Source organism: Ambystoma mexicanum, chromosome 12, assembly GCF_040938575.1.
Source record: "Ambystoma mexicanum isolate Mex_15411 chromosome 12, UKY_AmexF1_1, whole genome shotgun sequence".
In the NCBI taxonomy this organism is placed as follows: domain Eukaryota; kingdom Metazoa; phylum Chordata; class Amphibia; order Caudata; family Ambystomatidae; genus Ambystoma; species Ambystoma mexicanum.
The window spans coordinates 153,966,575-153,985,983 of record NC_090936.1 but is presented as its reverse complement, the minus strand read 5'-3'; the positions used below and the strand labels follow the sequence as shown (position 1 = coordinate 153,985,983).

Genomic DNA, 19,409 nt, shown 5'->3' with positions numbered 1-19,409 from the left:
TAACCTTAAAGGATAGGATGAATGGATGGAATGGCCAGGTGATCCGTGCCCAGCCCGTGATTATGCAATGGGTTGCAAAGAAAGATTAGAGTGATTTGTGCCATTCTACCCAGACTTAATCACTTTATTTATAATGAAAGTCAGAGTTAACATTGTGTCTTGGATGATTGTCAATGCTACTGCCCTTTGTAGGCACCCAAATACACTGGGGATAAGAAGTGAATCAAATGTTATTTTGCATAAAAACAACATTTATTAGACTTTTTTTCGATATGGCATGTGTTTTATGCGTTACTTTTATTTTACAAATTACTTTGAATTTAAAGAAATGTATTGTTGTACATCTTTTACTGCATAATGTTGAAAGCAAATGACAACAAAATAACAAGCTCCTAAGAGATTGAAAAATTCTAAATATTAGTGGCGGTAGGGTGATGATGGGGAGCGTGCTATTTACTTTTGAAATTACACACCAAGGTTCTTCCCAGGCGCCACCACTTTGTATTGATTTGCAAAGGTTTAGTGTCACATTTAACATGTCACATTTCCTGTGGTTTCTCTATGTAGTCAATAAGGAAGGAACTTGGATGTGAATTCACACTTCTTCATAAGCTTGAAATCTATTGGAGTACATTTCTCAAAATATCATAACCTCAAAATATTGAATGGTGTCTTCTTAGAGTTTGCAAATTGATGAGTTTAGAAAACAAGTCAGTTCAGGAAATTTCAAAATCAATCAGGGTGTCCCCTAGCTGGAGCGGAAAGGATAGTTGGCAACAGAAGTACCTCGCTTGATAAATTGATTACCAAATTATCCAGGCTGTATCATTGTTTTCTCTTCAAAGTGCACATTGTTTTACATGTGTGTCTGTGGACTAACTAGCTACACTCTGCAGCTTTTCCCTGTGAGTTGTACTGTCTGCTTTCTGACCTTTTTCTGTCATCTCTCTGTATACCGCATATGTCTAATGTATCAGTCTCTCGTAGATTGTCAGCAGCCTTCTGCAGCCATATCGCCACATCTCTCACAACTAGCCGGGGGGCCAGACTGCCCGGTCGTCAGGTAAAGTTCAGCTAACTCTTCTCTTCCACTACACTGCATGCCGGGCCTGTGATCCTGCCACCATCATCAACGCACTCCTTTTCTCACGCCCTCCCCTGCTTTGTAACTTGTGAAGAGGATATGTAGCAATGGATGAGTTGTTGAAACATTGGAAATGGTCACCCGTAGACAGATTTTAGCCCCATATGTCATTTACATTGCTTCCACTGTCACATCAGATTTAATGAAATTGGGCATGTCATGGCATCAAATTGCATGTTTTCCAAGGTGAAGCGTTTACAAACAAGAAGGTAAGAATGCTTATGGGTTGGTAACCAGACACAACTTAATTTGCTCTACTGGAAAAATGCATCAAGACTTTCTTCAGTGTGCTACATGCTTCAATCATTTGATCATTATCTCTCAAATTAAGTAGCCAAGCCTTCAAATAAGTTGTTACACGTGCCCAGCAGTGAGGGCACTGGCAGTAGTAGGCGCTGTGGCTAGTACTACTTCAAGTGTCTTCGTCCCGTTAAGGGATTTGCGAAAGTGGAAGACTCGATCAATATACAATGATGGTGTGTATTACCTTTGAACACAGTTTGTAGTTTTGCTTTATAATAAACATATCATTGCGTCTTGATTACATGTGCATAAAGTACTCTAATGACAGAATAATATGCAGCAAATTTGCAAAAGTTTAAATGAGGCTTCTATGGAATCATTTGACAGAAGGACGTATATCGGCCACAGTGCACAAAGGGTTAATACATTGGTATAGAACAAAAGTGAATAAGGGTGAAATAAAGAGCGTCTGTGGTAATTATAGTAAAATCCATATCAAGTTATACATTATTAATGCATAATAATATTTGGAATACATTGTAAGGTCCCATAATGATTAATGTTGTTCTTTTCTAAAAGGTTACATACACATTTCTCATGTGTAAGCTCCATAATATTTAGTGCAGGAATCCTAATTATAGACACCCTTATTTCTCTTTTGTTATGTGTGGTATACATCATTTATAATGAAAATAAATACAGCTAGCTGTACCGGTTATCCTCCACTGAAGCTCTACGGTCTCATTAACATCCACTGGGCTACCATCAAGTTCCACTCTCCTCAGCTCCGGGCACTCTAACATGTTTCCCTCTTCTGGGCTGCCCCTGGACTCTGCTCTTTTCTCATCTGCTGGGCTACGCCTGCACCCAAACTGTGCGTTCCTCCTCTCTTTCACTTGGCCAACCCAAAGCTCCTCTCTACTCGGCTGGGACAAGCTGCAGTCTCATCTCCTCCATCGCCACTCCCCTCTTCCCTTATCTGTTGGACCACCCCCGAGCTCACCTCTCCTTTGCTAGGTTTGCCCGAGCTCCACTCTCCTCTCTGCCGCTGATCCATGCAGGCAAGGTCTTGTTTTACTGTCAATGGTTGTGCCTTACGCATCTCTTTGCACTTCACATATGAGTGAGTGTGTGTGTGTGTGTGGTGTTCCTGTGCAAGTGTTGGGTGCATGGTCTTTTACAGTCCTCATATGCACCGGCATCCTTAGTGGATGGATGGATGGATGGATGGATGGATGGATGGATGGATGGATGGATGGATGGATGGATGGATGGATGGATGGATGGATGCCCTATAGCTAAAATGAACACTATCAGTGCCGGAATAAACCCTGTGGACGCCCCTGGGCAGTGGAAATGTCGGGGGTCCCCACTCACAAATGATCTCCTAACACGTTTTACATTTTCTGCACCTCTTCATTTTGATCCGATGTCACAGGACCCCTAAAAGGAGTGGGGCCCATGGGCTGGTGCCTACTTGGCCTAATGGATATTTCGGCACTGAACAGTATTACCCGTTCACTTTGTGAGAGTGCTCATGCTAATAACGTTTAGCGAATCTATGTAACATTTCCAAAGATAGGTTATGGCCGGGGACATCTACAACTGGCAAGTTTGTTGCAAATTCATCTAACAATTTAAAAGTTACAAAGCGTCAAAATTGCTGGTTCTTTTTTTTGGTGCTTTGGTTATCCCATTGGGAAAATGTGCGGTCATTAAACAGGCGCACAGCCCAATCCGTTGGACGGATTTGCTTTAAATTTATCTCAGAAGCGGCACAAACCGGGGGACTTGATATCATTTTTCTTAATGTGTTGTTTTCTTCTTGCGAGTATTCAGAAAAATGTTGTGCGCGAGTGGCATGCTGTTTCTCATGAGAGATATCCTCACTATAAATGGAAAATTATATTTTTTCATGAACAAATCTCTTGAGAACAAGGGGTGAAGCACCAAAAACCCTTTTCAAAATGTCCATCATAACTTGCCAAATTATGCTTGCATTCTAGTCCCAGTCCCTCATTTTGGCAAAGTGGCCACTGGTCATGGCCAGAAGCGGTTGCCAGTGGGCAACAAACCCAAAATGGGGTCAGGTCACATGGTGCAGAGATTAGAAGCATACTGATAATAGTAATAATGACAAGTGTGATGATACGAAATGAAAAAAACATTTATAACTACATGTGGTGTGAGATATAACATAACAAAATCGTTGAAACTCAGTGAAAATACATTAGTTAAGAGAGAGTTAAGCTGAAACCGTTCAATGCAACAAAATACGGGAAAATCATTGAAAATCTTTAGTTGAAGTGACGTGAAGGTGATAGATAGCTAAACACAAAACTGTTGAACCTCAGCAAGTGTTGGAAAATACTTCACCTTAAATCTGAGCCCCCATTGTACATCCCACAAACACACTGATGACATCACAAACATCACTTACGATATCACTTATTGCATTGTCAATTCATCACAGGAAACTAGAGCATACTGATGACATAATTGATGGAATCACACAGGAAATCACAGGAATATACCCATCCGAGTAAAATGTTCTCTTCGCCTTTTTCACAATATAAAACAAGCATATTGTATAGGTGTATGTGTAGTGCAGGCTAGTAGAGGTAAAACATAACTGAAGACCTATTATTAATGCTAAAGGGCTACTTGGGGTAGCCTGGAGCATGCCAACCCGGGCAATGTGACCAGAGGCCTTGGCCAGTGACCTAAGGGTCCACTATGGAGATAAAGTAGCCTTGGGCCCCTCTTGGACTGCACCCTTCCTCCACTGTCTTTATTTCCCTGCTTCCTTTAGCCACCATCATACAAATTGAATTCACTCTCATTTTCCTCACACTAGCCCTTCTCCCTTTCACTCATAGCCTCCAGCCAAAACTCAGTCACATGGTTACCTCACTCTCTCCCTTACCCATCTTCTTCCTATCCCCCAGAACCTACACCCATCATGCCCAGCGCTCCCATTACCCCAGCCCCTTACTTCATCTATTCCCTTCGCCCACTGCGTAACAACTGCTCCTTCCCCCACCTCCTATTACTCATTAACTTAGCATCTGGAATGCATAAAATCTCTGCAACAAGTCTTTGTACATCACTGAACCACGTCAACCCTCAGCACACCCAACTTTAGGTTATTGCTATTGCAGAAGCATGGATTTCATCATCTGACGGTGCTACACTAACAGCTCTCCACCTGCTTTACACGCCACGCTATTCAAGCCCTGCCTTCGACTCCAGTCACTGTTTTGGCTCTGTTGCAGTTTATTAGGCGGTCGCATTCAACTCAGGGAGTTCCTTCCCCCCCCCAAGCAAGGTGGCGCACACCCAAAGCACTTATACAGATAAAACTTTAGTGAGGCCTCCAACCCAAAAAATACCCTATGGCACCAATTAACTAGGAACCACGCCGGTGTATAGTAAGAATATATATTTATTTAAGGTTTGACAAAATGGAATAGCAACCCAAAGATCAAACAGCAATGCTGTGGCACTGCACAATATCACAAATTCAAATGTATTGCACCAATTGACTAACACAGGTTTAAAGGACTTAAAGTTTTGATATGGCACAGGTAACATTTTTAAATATGCAGTCACAACTTATATCAGATTTAATTGAAAATTAACCAATAGAAAACTTTCACAATACAATGGAAAATTCATTCTGCAAAACACATTCAAAGGACAAGCAGTGCTTTGGGATTCTGGTTTGGGAGGCAAGGGATTCAATGGGAAATATTGTTTGGCACCCTCTACATCTACTTGAATAGCAGTGTTTTAGGGGTACTTATTTTGGGATGATGGACACCACCTTCGGTACAGGAGTAAGGGGTTTCAGAAGGACAGTCACCCAAGTCTTTATTGTCTATACACACTGGGCATGAACTCAGCTAGTTTCGAATTCAAACAACACTCATCCTGTGATTTTCTATATGGAAATTCATTGATTTAACTTCAATTCAATGCGCTGAGGATCTACACAGTTTCCCCCATCTCCACAAATTAATGGAAAGGATTAAGGCGAGCTGTTACCAACACAATTCAATTTAAATGGATAGGTTGATTTTCTATAGTGGAATTAATTTGAATTGGATTTAATACTATGTGCCAATGGCCTTCCCAGTACCAACCCCTTACTCGCTATGTGAGATGGAGATCAAGGCTGGCAGTTTCCCCTCACACTTTTGATGGCATTTAGGATATCTCTACTTACATGGGAGGCTTTGGTCAGAGAAAAACAGCAGGGCTCCTCTGGGCACAGCACAGATCTGGTCAAGGGGTTCAGTAAAGGATATTCTGCTGTACCCAGACTCCCTCTGGCTCCTCAGATTGGGTTCCAGCTCACTTCTAGAATTCCCTGACACTGTCTCCAATGCAAGGATTGAGGCCTCTCTGCTAGTTATTCCTCACAAGAGTCCAGCAGCAAGCTACCTCTCTGAAGCAAGTGAAAAAGCCCTGATCTGATGCAAAATGTATCTCTTATAGGGCTGATGAAGGTCCTACATTATCATAATTCCCACTGTAAGGATTGGATAGCACTCTCCCTTCCCCTCTCACCAAGACGACCACTGGCTGCTGATAGGACCAAAGGTTGGGAGATATGTATGATGTAGGTGGAGAGAGGAGAAAGATTTGTCATCCCAAAATTACAAGTGGGTTTAACCTTTTTGGGTTCTGAAAATCTCACAACATGGCAGCTATGCTAATTTTTCAGATAACTATGTAAATCTATATATTTTTGGATTCTAAATTTTTATGGCACATCTTTCTTGGCGGAGACACAATTTTTCATGGTTTGCTGCTGAGCCAAAATGGTTACAACTCTGACACTACATACTTCCAACATTAATTTCACCGTCCATCATTCTATCAATATTTCCAATTCCCCAGATTTATGAAAATGCTAGAATCATAATTTCGATCATAACAAACTATGTACATCACAAAAATTGTGTTTTTACATGGTCCCAACTGGCTTTGTATACCCTTTAAAATGAACCTGGGGATAGCCAACTGGGACACACGATGCATTTTTTATTTAGGACAATGTGTTCAATATTAAACATATGGCAATGCATTATATGAGAGGTGGTTTTGTTTATGATCACCCCAAGCAGTTTAATTTCCCTTCAGGACATCTGGCTGGCCAATGTTTATTCTGTCCTCTTCTCTTGAGCTTCAAAGGGTCTTTGTTCAGAGCTAATGCACACTTTATGGGGAACCTAACCTTGAAGGTCATTTCTGTTGGTCGTGTTATCTGTAAATCCCATAATTTCAATCTACTTCTTTGTGTATTTTAAGCATTTAAATTGACAAACAGACTTTCTTCTCCTAGGGGTCCTCAACGAAATGTCTTGAGTTCAAATGCACAGACCTTTCAGTTTAGTGGGAAACACACCAGCTGCACCCCTCCTTCAGAACATGCAGCTTTAAATCGACAAGATGTGCTTACATGTAACATTTTAGCATGATATCTATGCTTGTTGTTTATAAATACAATCTTTCTTTTATACTACATTAGAAAATAGAGGTAGGTTCACTATTACTCTAGTGCACACAGTTAGGCCACAGTTGCATAAGAACCAGAGTTCATTGCTACAAAAACGAAATAGGCTTTTCCTTATAAATGTTGTCATTTTATGTGCTGAAATTAAGTCTCTTTATTCCTCAGGGAGGCAATTTGTCATTCGACTTTATTATTTAAATGTAAGGCATCATTGCTCATTTTTAGCTTCCAAATGCACAGCATTTCAAATGTATTTATTTCCTTCCATGCACACTTCTGCAGCCTTAAATCTGTCACATGTGCCTTTAAACAAAGTCAGCATCTGCAGTGCCACATGTCTTTTGGAATCCATTGGATGCAGTTAACAATATTCGAGTTCTAAGTCTCCCTTTTCTTCTGCTGAATGCCTGTACATTCTAAAAAAATGGAGGGAGGCCCATTCTCACTCATTCACTAGGCCTCATGTTGAAATCACTGTTTTGTACTGGCTTTTATATTTCTATAGAACTCCACACTTAGCCAGCTTCACTCACACAATTGAGCCTAACATGGCCTCTCCATCTCTGTTGCTCTGGGGCTGTCTTTTTACCCACAGCTCTCTATTGACCCCATTACCCTCCCATATCCGTCTTCCATGAGCTGTATCTTCACCTTGATTTACTTCCCATCCCTTTGTAAAGTTATTTCAGACACTGACCTTTCAAAGCACTTTGCAGCCACCCGCTTTGAACTTAACTTTCTCTGACCTGACCACTCTGCATACTCTCTCCATGACCAGCCTACCCACTCTAGTGGGAACTCTCTTGCCATTGTATTTCTCTCTACTTTGCTCTTCTCCTCAGACCTCTCCATTGAAGCCATTCCCTGCGATCACTCTATGTTTCCTTGTCACGTCTCAGTCTCTCCACCCTCCTCTCCCCTCTTCAATGACCAAAAGGAAATTCAATCAGACATCGCATGCCCTTTACCTTGATGATGCAAGGACTCTCTCCTGTCTATCTTCCCTATTTATGCCTCTCAGTTGACCATATGTTTTGTGACTTTGACTGTGCACGTATGACTCCATTTGACCATTGCTTTCCTGCCTGCAGATTCACACTTTCCCACCCCATCTTCAGCCCCTGATGACTTGAGAACATGACCCTCAATACAAACATGCACCTTGACTTACGTTTTAGATGCAAATATCCCACTCCACCCTATTCGTTTCCTATGAATATGCCCTTGCTACGGTCTCAAATTACACTTCACTCTGCCAAATTCTCCTACTTTACAAACATAATCTCCTCCCTTCTTACCCATCCCTGCAAGCTTTCATCTACCCTCCAAACTTTTCACACACCTCCCAAATCAACAACAATTGCAACCTCTCTTTCTACTAATTAATTTGTCCACTACTTTTCCCCTAAAATCTCCAAAATACTCTACACTCTCATTCTTTCTTTCTCCACCCTCTCCCTCATTCTGTACACTACCTCAACTTTCTATCACTTTTACTTTTGACTACTTCTCTGCTATCTCTCGTACTGAATTAGCACCTCACCTTTCCAGCACCAACCCATCTTGTGCTCCTATTGACCCATTTGCAACTCAAATAGCCAAATACTTAGTGCCAATAATCTGCCCTCATCTCTTAGCTTTTTAACCTCTCTTTTCAGTGGACTTGTATGTGCCTCTTTCAAATCTGACCCAAATGTCCTGTCAAACTATTGCCCAGTTTACCTCCTACCTCATTATTCAAAGGTCCTTGAATAGGTGGTCTTCGACCAGATCACTAAGCAACTTGAGGATAATGGCCTTGGAGGTACACTTCAAATTGGCTTCCATACGAGGTCTGCTCTCATGCAGGTCTTCAGCCTTCTCTCTGATGCTCAGCACTCCAAACTCTCTTTTGTACTCAATTTGTTGGATCCCTCTGCCACTTTTGACTCTGTCAGCCACCCATCTCATTTCATCGCTCTCCAAGACCTTCGGGTTTGCACCTCCGATTTAGCCTGGATTGTCTCCTACCTGGAAGTTTGCTCCTTTAAATAACCCCACCCCTGTCCAAGTTGGTGTCACACAACAATCAATCCTGGAACCTTTGTTCTTCACACCCTATAACTTTGCTCTAGGTAGACTTATCTCACCCATTATCTTTCACTATCACGTCTTTTCTGACAACACGCGCATCTTTTGCTCCTTTCCCTCCTTCAACCCATCTATCTCAGAACGGATTCCCAACTGTCTCATTGCAATCCATAATTGAAGGACTCTCTGTTGCCTGGTGCTGAACCCTACACTCTTCCCAACACTCCCTTCTTCTATCTGCTTCCCACCTGACCTTATTTCTCCCTTTCACAAGGCTTGCAACCATGAGGGTTAATTTTGATAGCAACCTCTGACTGCAATCATTCACCAATACGACTCCCTCGATTTTATCTCCCTCTATTAACCTTCTCAACATCCCAAAAATTCATCCTTTACTAATTTGCCAATCTACGAAAGCTCTTATCGCAACCCACGTGTTCAGCAAACTCGACTACTGCTCATGCCTACTCCTTGGCCTACTTCCCTACTCATTCCTCCCTCTAGCCAAAGTCCTTCCCCTTGTCTCCTCTTGCTTCTACTCTTTCCTTCTTCCTACTCACCCTCTCCGTTGGAACCCACTGCCTATCAAAATCAAAGCCAGCCCGACTGTTGATCTCCTGAAAGCATGGCTTAAACTTCACTGGTAGGCCAAAGGGGGAGCTCCAATCATCCCATCTCCCCTACATGACCCATCCACTCCCTAAAGTGCTGTGTAATTAATTATGTAATTGTATATGTTTGTTCAGTACTACTTTTAATTTGCAGCACTTGCCCCCTATGTTTTTATTTGCTTTGTTTAGTTATTGGTCTATGCCCCACTTTGTTTGCAAACAGGCTCACTACCTGTATCTTTGTGCTGTTCTACAGTCACACTTTCAGGGGAATGCCACTACAATCTGTAAATATGTTAGTGCAAGTCATTTCTGATATTATATAACATCCCTAATCTTCAAGTAAATACAAATTGTTTAGGTTGATTGCCAGGGTCTGGGACATGGCTGAGATGTGCTCTATTTTGCGTTTGCATAGCTTCCAACACTTATGAACGCTATCTTCCCTTACCAAATTCTCCAATTTCTAGCACTCACTAGGCTACCTTTGTTTTCAAAAAGCTATCCTTGCGATCATCCTGAACCCCACAGGAGCGTACACCCAATTTGGATATTTATTGGTCAACCCATCTTTACCTTCATCTTGTTCACAAGAACATAGCCAGAGTTGTTTAGCCAGAGTTGTTTGCCACTCTTTTAACAGCTTACATCTGACAGAGATCTATTTACTACCATTATCGCACAATGAGTGAGTGGGTAGAATCTCCAAAATAGTCCTTTAGGATAATTCCAGGCACTGGGATTAGGTCCCCTGCTTGACTACAGGTTCTTTGGCACATATAACTCAAGGGCAGGTGACCCCCTGTGCTCCAACATGATTGCCCCAGGGAAGAAATATGGGGGATTCCCTTGGACCTCACCCACAGCCCATTCACTTAGCAGGGGATTGTCCTGAAGAAACTACCAGATGCACAACTCCCTGTATCTGCAACACCAAAGAAACTTCTCCTTCAGATAATTCAAGCAGCCCTGTATAAGGGTAAGGAAATTGAGCAGGCAGGCCAGAAGTCGATAGACCCAACCCTGTAGAACCCCAAGGTCTTCCTGCGTTTGCAGACACTGCAAATTTGCTGAGACATCTGTGACCTCTCAATTTGAATTATCAGAGAAGTTCAGTTCCTGCAAGGGTTGCAAAACCAACATTGCGTAAGTAGATCTTTTAACACTATTGCAGAAACTCAAGCATGGCCATCCCATCGAGAAGCCATAGGATGCCCGCAAGGCAAGAATCACAATATTCTTGCAGAGAATGAAAAGGTGACTTAACCACCAAAGTAAACCTGGCTGGCCAAATAGAATCCAGGATGGCCAGCCCTTTTCTTATATTTGATTTGATTTGACACATTTATAACGTGTACACAACGAACTGAATAGAATCCTGGTGCATGTGACAAAGAAAGATTGAGTGTAAAATCATACAGCCGAATAGTGATATCCTTGAGATCAAGAAAAAAGGAGGCTTTTATTTAAAAAGGGTGGGTCTTTAAGCCTGGTCGAAATGCCAGAAAGGAATTGGTCCTTCTTAAATTCAGCAGAAGGCTGTACCAAAATCTAGGTCCAGCAACCGAAAATCGACAGTCTCCTCTTGAAACACATTTTGTCCTCAGGACAACAAGCAAGAGTTTATCTTCCGTCCTCAGAGCCTGAGCAGGGCTATACAGATTCAGCTTACTGCTTAGATAGCTTGGTGCTAAACCATTGATACACCTACACACTAAGAAGCCAGTCTTAAACTTTATGCGGTCCTCCACTGCTAACCAGTGAAGGGAATGGCGAAGGCCTGAAGTGAAAGTGTTTTTTTATGCAGCAAACACTAATCTGACTCCTGCATTTTGTGCTTTTGCAGTTTATGAATCTGTTTAGCCGGCACTCCAGTAAGGAGCCATTACAATAATCCAATTTGGAAATGAGTAAAGTTCCTACAACCACCGGGCGATCGATTTCAGGTACATACAGGAGCAATTGCCACAGAAAACAGATATTATAGACGACAGATTGAATTTTGGCTGACACCTGGCCAGCACATCCCAGGTCACTCTGCCATATGCATCCGAAGTTCTTTACCTTTGGGGCATACTTTAGTGTGGAACCTAGAAACTGAGGTGGGGGCAGACTACCCTTCCCCTCCAAGAGATGTCTTGGTCTGAAGAGGATCACCTCTGTTTTCTTGGGATTGATCTGTAACCAGTTCTGTGCCCTCCATACCCCTACTTCTTCTAAACATCTGCCCACCTTAGCAAGGGAACCATCCACATCATCAAGTCTGATATACAACTGTGTGTCATCAGCGTATGCATGGAACCCAAGCTGATATTTCTCCAATATGGCCATTAATGGGCAGAGGTAGATGTTGAATAAGAGAGGAGAAAGTGCTGAACACTGTGGAATACCACAATATTGTGCAAGGATTTCAGATAGAAAACCATCCACCTGAACATGTTGTTTACGCACTGCCAGGAAAGATGCAAACCAATCCAAGGCACAGGGATCCACATTCCCTGTGTTTTTGAGGCGGTCTAGCAGAATACCATGATCTACTGTATCAAAAGCGGCAGATAGGTCGAGCATCACAAGCAGGGAGAGTTTACCCTCATCCCCTGCCAGCAACAACTCGTCCCATACTGTCATCAAGGCGGACTCCGTCCCACATTTGGTATGGAAGCCAGATTGTAAAGGGTGAAGGAGGCCCTTACCTTCAACATAGTTCTGCAACTGGCTTGTAGCCACCTTTTCCACAATCTTTCCTGGCCAAGTGAGGCCGGCAATAGGACGATAATTGTGATAGACCTCAGGGTCAAGACTGGCCTTCTTTAACATCAGAGAAATGACCGACAATTTCAGGAGGTCTGGAACTACCCCCTCCTCGAATGATGCATTTACGAATCTCGTCATAAAGGGGGTTAGCTCTGACGAGATCCATTTGGCAATGGACGCAGGAATTGGGAAAAGTAGGTCATTCATGGGTTTCAATTTCCACAGGAGGTTAAAGATGTCCTCCTCTGATACCTGCTTGAAAGTGAACGGACTCATCCCAACAGCTGCATCTTTGATTAAGGCCGTATTTTCGTTTGTGACATTCAAGAGGATCGTACTATCTGACTCCCTTTGAGACTTAATGTTATCCTGAATACTCGTAATTTCATGCATAAAAAAGTATTTAGCCCGTTTGCATGGTCTGTGGATGACTCCTTCACTGGGGCAGTCGTGTTAGGCTTAACAAAATGGGTAATTACTTTGAAAAGCTCTTGCAGATGATTCGCTGCCGCTGTAATTTTACCTGATAAGAAGTTGGATTTTTCTCTATAAATAGTTTTTTTATACTTAATCAGAGCTAGTTTTGCTGACAAGGCATGTTCAGGCAATTTAGAAGAGAACCATCTGTTCTCAAGATGCTTATATTCAGTTTTTAGCTCCAGGAGCTGTGGAGTATACCAGGCCCTGGAAACTCTTCCAGGAGGGCTTATTCTTAGTGGGGCATATTTAGTACAGATGGAGTTCATTATTTGGGCCCTCTGTTCGAAGAATTCTTTACATCCTTGAGACAAGGCACAACAGCCCAATGTATCCCCTAGCTCGTTACCAGGGATACTATCGAAATCCTTTTTCTTATGAACTGGTTTGATACCATTACATGCAGGGAGACAACTTACATATTTGTATAGCATCTCTCTCTTGAGGTTCACCCCAGTGAAGATATCAGGGGCTACCCAATCCTAAGCCACCCCTTCCCTGGGGTACAGGTGGAAGCCAATGAACAAATCCAGACCAGGTAAAGGAACAAGATACTTTAAAAGACAGAGCACTCATCCCAATCAATGGGATGTAGGAGCAGATGAAGGATGGTAAGCGGAATCAGCGAGATGCTCATAGTCTGTAGGAGAAAAGTGCAGTGGAGGCAGAAGGGTGCAGAACTAAAAGGGGAGAAGCTGCTGGAAAGAACTGTAGAACATCAATAGGAGGAGGATGGGATACAATCAGCAGGAGAGAACTATTGGAGAAGGTTGGGAGAACAGCAGCAGGAGAGACTCATTGGGGGCGTAGAATTATTGGAGAAGGTTGGGAGAACAGCAGCAGGAGAGACTCATTGGGGGTGTAGAATTATTGGAGAAGGTTGGGAGAACAGCAGCAGGAGAGACTCATTGGGGGTGTAGAATTATTGGAGGAGGTTTGGAGAACAGCAGCAGGAGAGACTCATTGGGGGTGTAGAATTATTGGAGGAGGTTTGGAGAACAGCAGCAGGAGAGACTCATTGGGGGTGTAGAATTATTGGAGGAGGTTTGGAGAACATTAGCAGGAGAGACTTTTTGGCTGAGCTTGGAGGACATTAACAAGCAAGGCTTATTGGAGGAGGTTGGAGAAAATCAGAAGGAGGAGGGTGGAGAGTTATTGGAAGAGACTGGAAAACAACAGAAGGGGAAGTTGGACTATAAGTTAAGGTTAAAATCATATTGAGAAAGAGAAGCATTAATGGCAGAATGTGGAGAACATCGGGAGGAGGTGGGAGAGGTATAGGTTGGAAATAGCAGACAAGGACGTGGGAGAATTCATGGAGGATAATAAGAGGATATTCAGCAAGATGAAGGAGAGCGATTTGTCATTAACAGGGTAACTAGCAGAGATGGAACAAGACCAGATGGGAAGAGGAAGAAGAGTGTGTTATGGTGATGAAAGGACAGGAAAAACAAGAAGTCAGGATGGGATCAATAGGGAGTTCAGAGATACACCCAACCACCACATCCACATTCTGATCTAAGAGCTGCCTTGCATCCTACTCTCAAGAACAGAGATTCCAGGCAACAGTGATGCAAAAACACAGTCTTACACTTTAACACCTACCTGGTACCAATAGTTTCCATACCCTGCTGAAGAACTACATCTTAATGGGATTACCAAAGAGGATTCAGGACCTCTCCGATGGAATCCTGCACAAGAGACTCTTTGGGTAGAAGTGACTGCAACAGACCTTTCCCTGTCCTGGATTAGGGGGGACTTCTCAAAGATCATGCATAGATACAGAGCTCACAGGTTTTTTCCCATACATAAACAATAATAAAAATATCAAAACCAAACATTTAACTCGAGTTGGTATATAATTCCCAGGGGCCATCTGTCAGATGGTGTCATCATTGGAAATGCCAGCTTAGACCCCATAAGCTATCCACAATCCCACAAGAACCGTGAGGAGGGGAGCAGATGGGTACCCTTATGGCGTCAGGGAGATAAGCGAAACATCAGTCTGTCAAACAAGGCAGCCAAACCCAGAGTGTCAACTTTGAATACATTGTGAGATGACAGCTTTTCCAATGGGAAGCTGGAACCTCAGACACAGATCCTGAGCAGGCGACCTTTATCAGTGGATCCTCTCCTAGTGCAGAAGAAGGACATAGATACACCTTTGACTGAAAGGATGCATGAATAGGCTCGGGTGATCCCAAGTAGGATGACAACATCCTTAGCAGCTCCATGTCCACAATGTAACAGATAGTAGATGGCAGAAGCAGTGTTCCCAACCACTGTCATTGGGCATAAAAACCTCTAGACTATTCTACCCCGCTTAATTCCTGGTCTGTGCGGCCAGTTTAGGCAGAATAAACCTAAATGCACTGCCCTGGTCAGTTAGCCCAATTTTGTTCCTGCACCCCAGTAAAAAATCCCATTGAAGGTCCAAGCAGTGGATGCCAACCAGAGCAGGACAGAGTCCCCTACTCTTGAATCCCTCCTGGCTACATTGATCGAGGGACAATTGGGGCTCATGGGCCAGCTGCAGACCCCAAGACCCACCAGTGCCTTCCTGTAGAAGTTCACCCAAAAAGAAAACCCTGATGCACTTAACCAAAACATTTAAAAGATAGCAGAGATGGCCAAATGGGACCGGGGTAGCTGACCATATTACATTGCCCAACAACTGGCCAGAGAGCTACAAGTGGCTAACTAGAACCGTAGTGCTGGCGGGTGACCTGCATAGGAATATCAGAAAGGCTTGGGCGAGATGCCGAATACCAACATCAACAGTTGTGGGAAGCCAAGAGCTGCCCACGAAACCCCCCAGTAGCTGTCTTATTGGACGAGAAGCCTGTGGAGAAATGATTGTCCCAGGAAAATCTAGAAGAATTCAAACAAATGCTAGTCTGGAACAGTTTTCGCTCTCATTACCCCCAAATCTCCAAAGACAGGTTTGAGAGTTGGATCAACTCACTCCAGAGCTAGCCATCAGCATGCAAAGAGCTCAACAATGGAGCGCCTCAAAACTTAGAAATCCACTGAACTGAAACCCTCCTCCACCTATTCTGTCAAGAAGAAAGGCTGGGCCATGAGCCCGGAAAGCTACACCGGAGGAGCCCCATCTAATGTACTTCCCATGTGAGGTAATCCACCAATTCCCCGGAGCCCAGGAAACCCATCTGTAACTACAACAGAGTGTGGTCTACCAAAGTGTTTCTTTGCCTATGGGAAAGTGGGGAATGTTGCCTGATTCAGTAAAACTATACCCCCATTGGTGCCTCGGGGCAATAGGCAGTCAGAATGTGCACTGGCCAAGAGGCCGAGATGGTAAGACAAACCAGAGGAACCTCGAACTTAATGTCGTGTGCCAAAGGTAGAGAGGTAGCCACAAACTGAGAATAGATTACAGTGGCCCCACCAACGGGGTGTAAATAAATATGGTCAAGACATATGTTGTTGTAATTGTCGGGAAGAGCCTCGGTGGCCAAGGGACCAGATAAGTCCCTAAACCAGGTTTCCTTCAGGCAGAGGAACTCAAGATGCAGCTCAGAAATTAAGTCATAACAGAAAGCAAAGTGTGCAACCAATGAGCGCGCATTTCCTAAAAGGCCTTTGTGGGGGTCCACTACCTGGATATCGATCGATGGACTAAGAGCAGAACTTACTACAAAGACAGAAGGTAGCACACTGTCAGCTAGTGCCAACCAAGTTATCTCCTTGCATACCAGTGCAATGGGGCAAGTAGCATTCCAAAAATGACGAGTCCATGGCCCGGTCTGCAAATGGAAGAGCACAGGCGGGCAGGACTTAGGCGTGACTTCTGCGCGCAAGGTACGCGGCCGCTGCGCATGTCTGCTGTGCTCACGTGGGCCTGTGACCTTAAGTATAGACATGTTGTCGCAATAGCCAACCAGCCCACTCCTGTCTGCTAGGGCTGGAAGAAAGACTGCGCGGAAACGATGCGTGCAAGTGAGAGCCAAATAAAACAGCGTCTACCGGGCACGAGCCATCGGTGCACTCTTGGGAGGCCAGACAAACTCCAGACATCAACACCACATGCAAGGATCTGAAGTAAATTAAAATAAATAATGAACAGAACGTAAAATAAAAGAAAAATATGAACGTGCAGATAGAAATAAAATAAAGTCGTTCAGTCAGCCGCCGCAGCCCGGCAGCAGCCCAGTGCCTAAAAAGAAATAAATCAATAAAGCTAAATGAACCAACACACAGTATCAGTAAAAATAGAAAATGAAATGATACCGAGGAGGCTGCAGATACGTGCCTGTCACTGAGGGAGAAAGGAGACTGTGAGGGCCAAGAGCCTACAGCTGCCGATCAGCCCACTCCTGTCTGCTAGGGCTGGAAGAAAGACTGCGCGGAAACCATGCGTGCAAGTGAGGGCCAAATAAAACAGCATCTACCGTGCACAAGCCACCAGCGCGCTCTTGGGAGGCCAGGCACCCTCCCGCCGCAAACACAGCATACAAGGACCAGAAGTTAATTACAATAAATAATGGACAGAAAGTAAAACAAAAGCAAAATATGAATGTGCAGATAGGAAGCAAAATAAAGATGTCCAGTCAGCTGCTGCAGCATGGGAGCAAGAAAATAAATAAATAAAGCTAAATGGACCAAAATAATGAAATTCTTTCTGCCTCAAACAATCAACAAGGGCTTTGCCAACTCTGAAAAAACTCTGGTAAATTGTCTAGAAAATCCCCGATACCCAATATGGACTGCAAAGATTTTCGGAGCCTTGGGATTTGGTAACAACATGTCCTCTTGGTAGTCTGTATTTGACAGTGCCTTTGGCCTTTACTGATAAAGACCTACCTGACAATTGTACCTGTTCTTTTTTCCATTGAGTTTTTGTGACTTTTAGTTTTAATCTCCCTTCCCCGGTTCGCGTCACCATTTCTTTCAAATATTTGTCATGTTTCTGCTCATTCTTACTACAAATCAAAATGGCATCAACATATTGAGCCACATGTTTACACAATTTAGATCACCCAAGATCCTTGTCATTACTCAGTGGCATATTGTGGGCCTATCCGGTAACCCCGGGGTCAAAACTCACCAGAGAAATAATTCTCCTTCGGATCCAAGTGCAGTATACTTCAGACTGTCTTTGTGTAGGGGAGAAACTCAGAAGCTGTTATTTACATCAAGGATTATAAAGACCGCCCCCCCCTCCCCTATCAAGCATTTGTGGCAATTAAACAATCAATTGGGCGGTCTTGGACACTACATTGTTCAACTCTCTATAATCTATCACTAGTATCCACCACCTGGCTTTCCTCTTTATCAGTGAAAACAGTGCAAAGACTGCTCTCTCACAATTCCCTAAAAGTCTCTGTAACAGATTCAACACTCCTGCAGCACAGTGTATGTTTTCATGTTTTTTGTATTAGGTTTGATGTGCATTTCTATGCAATCTTTTGTACTCCCAAAATCTACTTTGTGTTTTGTCCAAATCAGTGGTAATGGTTAACTTTTAGTTCTTGTTCACACTCCCTGTGGCTGCACACATTGGAATCAATTCCATTTTCAGATGATTGCCACAGTGGTGTATTAGCAAAATCCAAAAAGAATGTATCTGATTTTATCACTTCACCTCCCAACATTCCTTCTCCTCCAAGGCTGCACCTCTATGTTCAATAATGAACTGCAGAAACAAGCCACACGTAGGGCTCAGCGCATTTGTACCTATGGAAACCATTCACAATATGAGGCGAGAGGGCTGGAGAGTGTAAGGACCATGGCAGCTATTCTACGCAAATATGTTGGCATTCAATGACGTTTTGGCCGGGGTGACCAATGAAAGACCTATGGCAATCAAGAAGGCAGAGTCTGTGGCACAAAAGGGGCTGTAAACCTCAAAGACTGCAATCGTCATCGATGTTCTCTCAAATCAAAATTAACACATTTCAAATTCATATTTTCCATAGAATGGGGAGTGGCTTCCCTTCCTAATCCTTGAATTTCAATGGTTTTGTATTCTTTCTCGGCAAGGAATTCTGTTACTGTCAAAGACATTGCAGCCCCACAATGGACTAATGCTTTTGGTTTCATAATTGACTCCCCAGGCACTAAAAGTGCACTGCATGGTAGTCTTGTCCCATTTGTCAAGTAACTGTGGGTGGCCCTTCCTGCAGTGTCTTGCACTGGCTTTTCCCCATTTGCATAGTAAGTGCCAGGTTTTTTCCGGTTCACATTTTCCCCTACCTTCTGGGTCTGGTACGGGCTCTCCTGGCCTATTGGCTGTCACTGCCCCTTTCTTTATCACTTGCCCCCTTAACTGTCCCACTCTTTCTTGGGCATTCTTTCCCTCACCGTCTAATTCATATGAAGCTCATCCATGGCCTCACATGACCGTCCGAGGTCTCATACATCATGTTCTCTTTGTTATCCCAAATCACTCTACTTCTACCAAATCCTATGCTCTTTCCGACATATGTGCCCAGCCCCTCTTTTGTCCTCCTCCTCTCCATCCTCCCTCTTGTGCTCCAAACTTTCCCTCTTCTGAGGGTCCTTGCTGTTGGCACCCCTCCCCTTATTCATTGGGCATACTTCTAACCTCTTTTCCTCCCCAGCTTCC

At 43.5% G+C, this 19,409-nt stretch overlaps 1 protein-coding gene across 4 annotated transcripts in view; it reads left to right on the top strand.

Annotated features, from left to right (window-relative positions):
* Nucleotides 1-19,409, top strand: part of BICD1 (BICD cargo adaptor 1) — a 1,084,974-nt gene that overhangs the window by 1,008,431 nt on the left and 57,134 nt on the right. For 2 of the 4 annotated variants that reach the window (XM_069628212.1, XM_069628215.1), the window contains one exon: nt 988-1,063. The exons of 1 other annotated variant lie outside the window; for it this stretch is intronic. In XM_069628212.1, the coding sequence (XP_069484313.1) occupies nt 988-1,063 (76 nt within the window). Of the gene's footprint in view, nt 1-977; nt 1,064-19,409 lie in introns of all 4 variants that reach the window. One more of the 4 variants, XM_069628214.1, reaches the window with a different exon arrangement.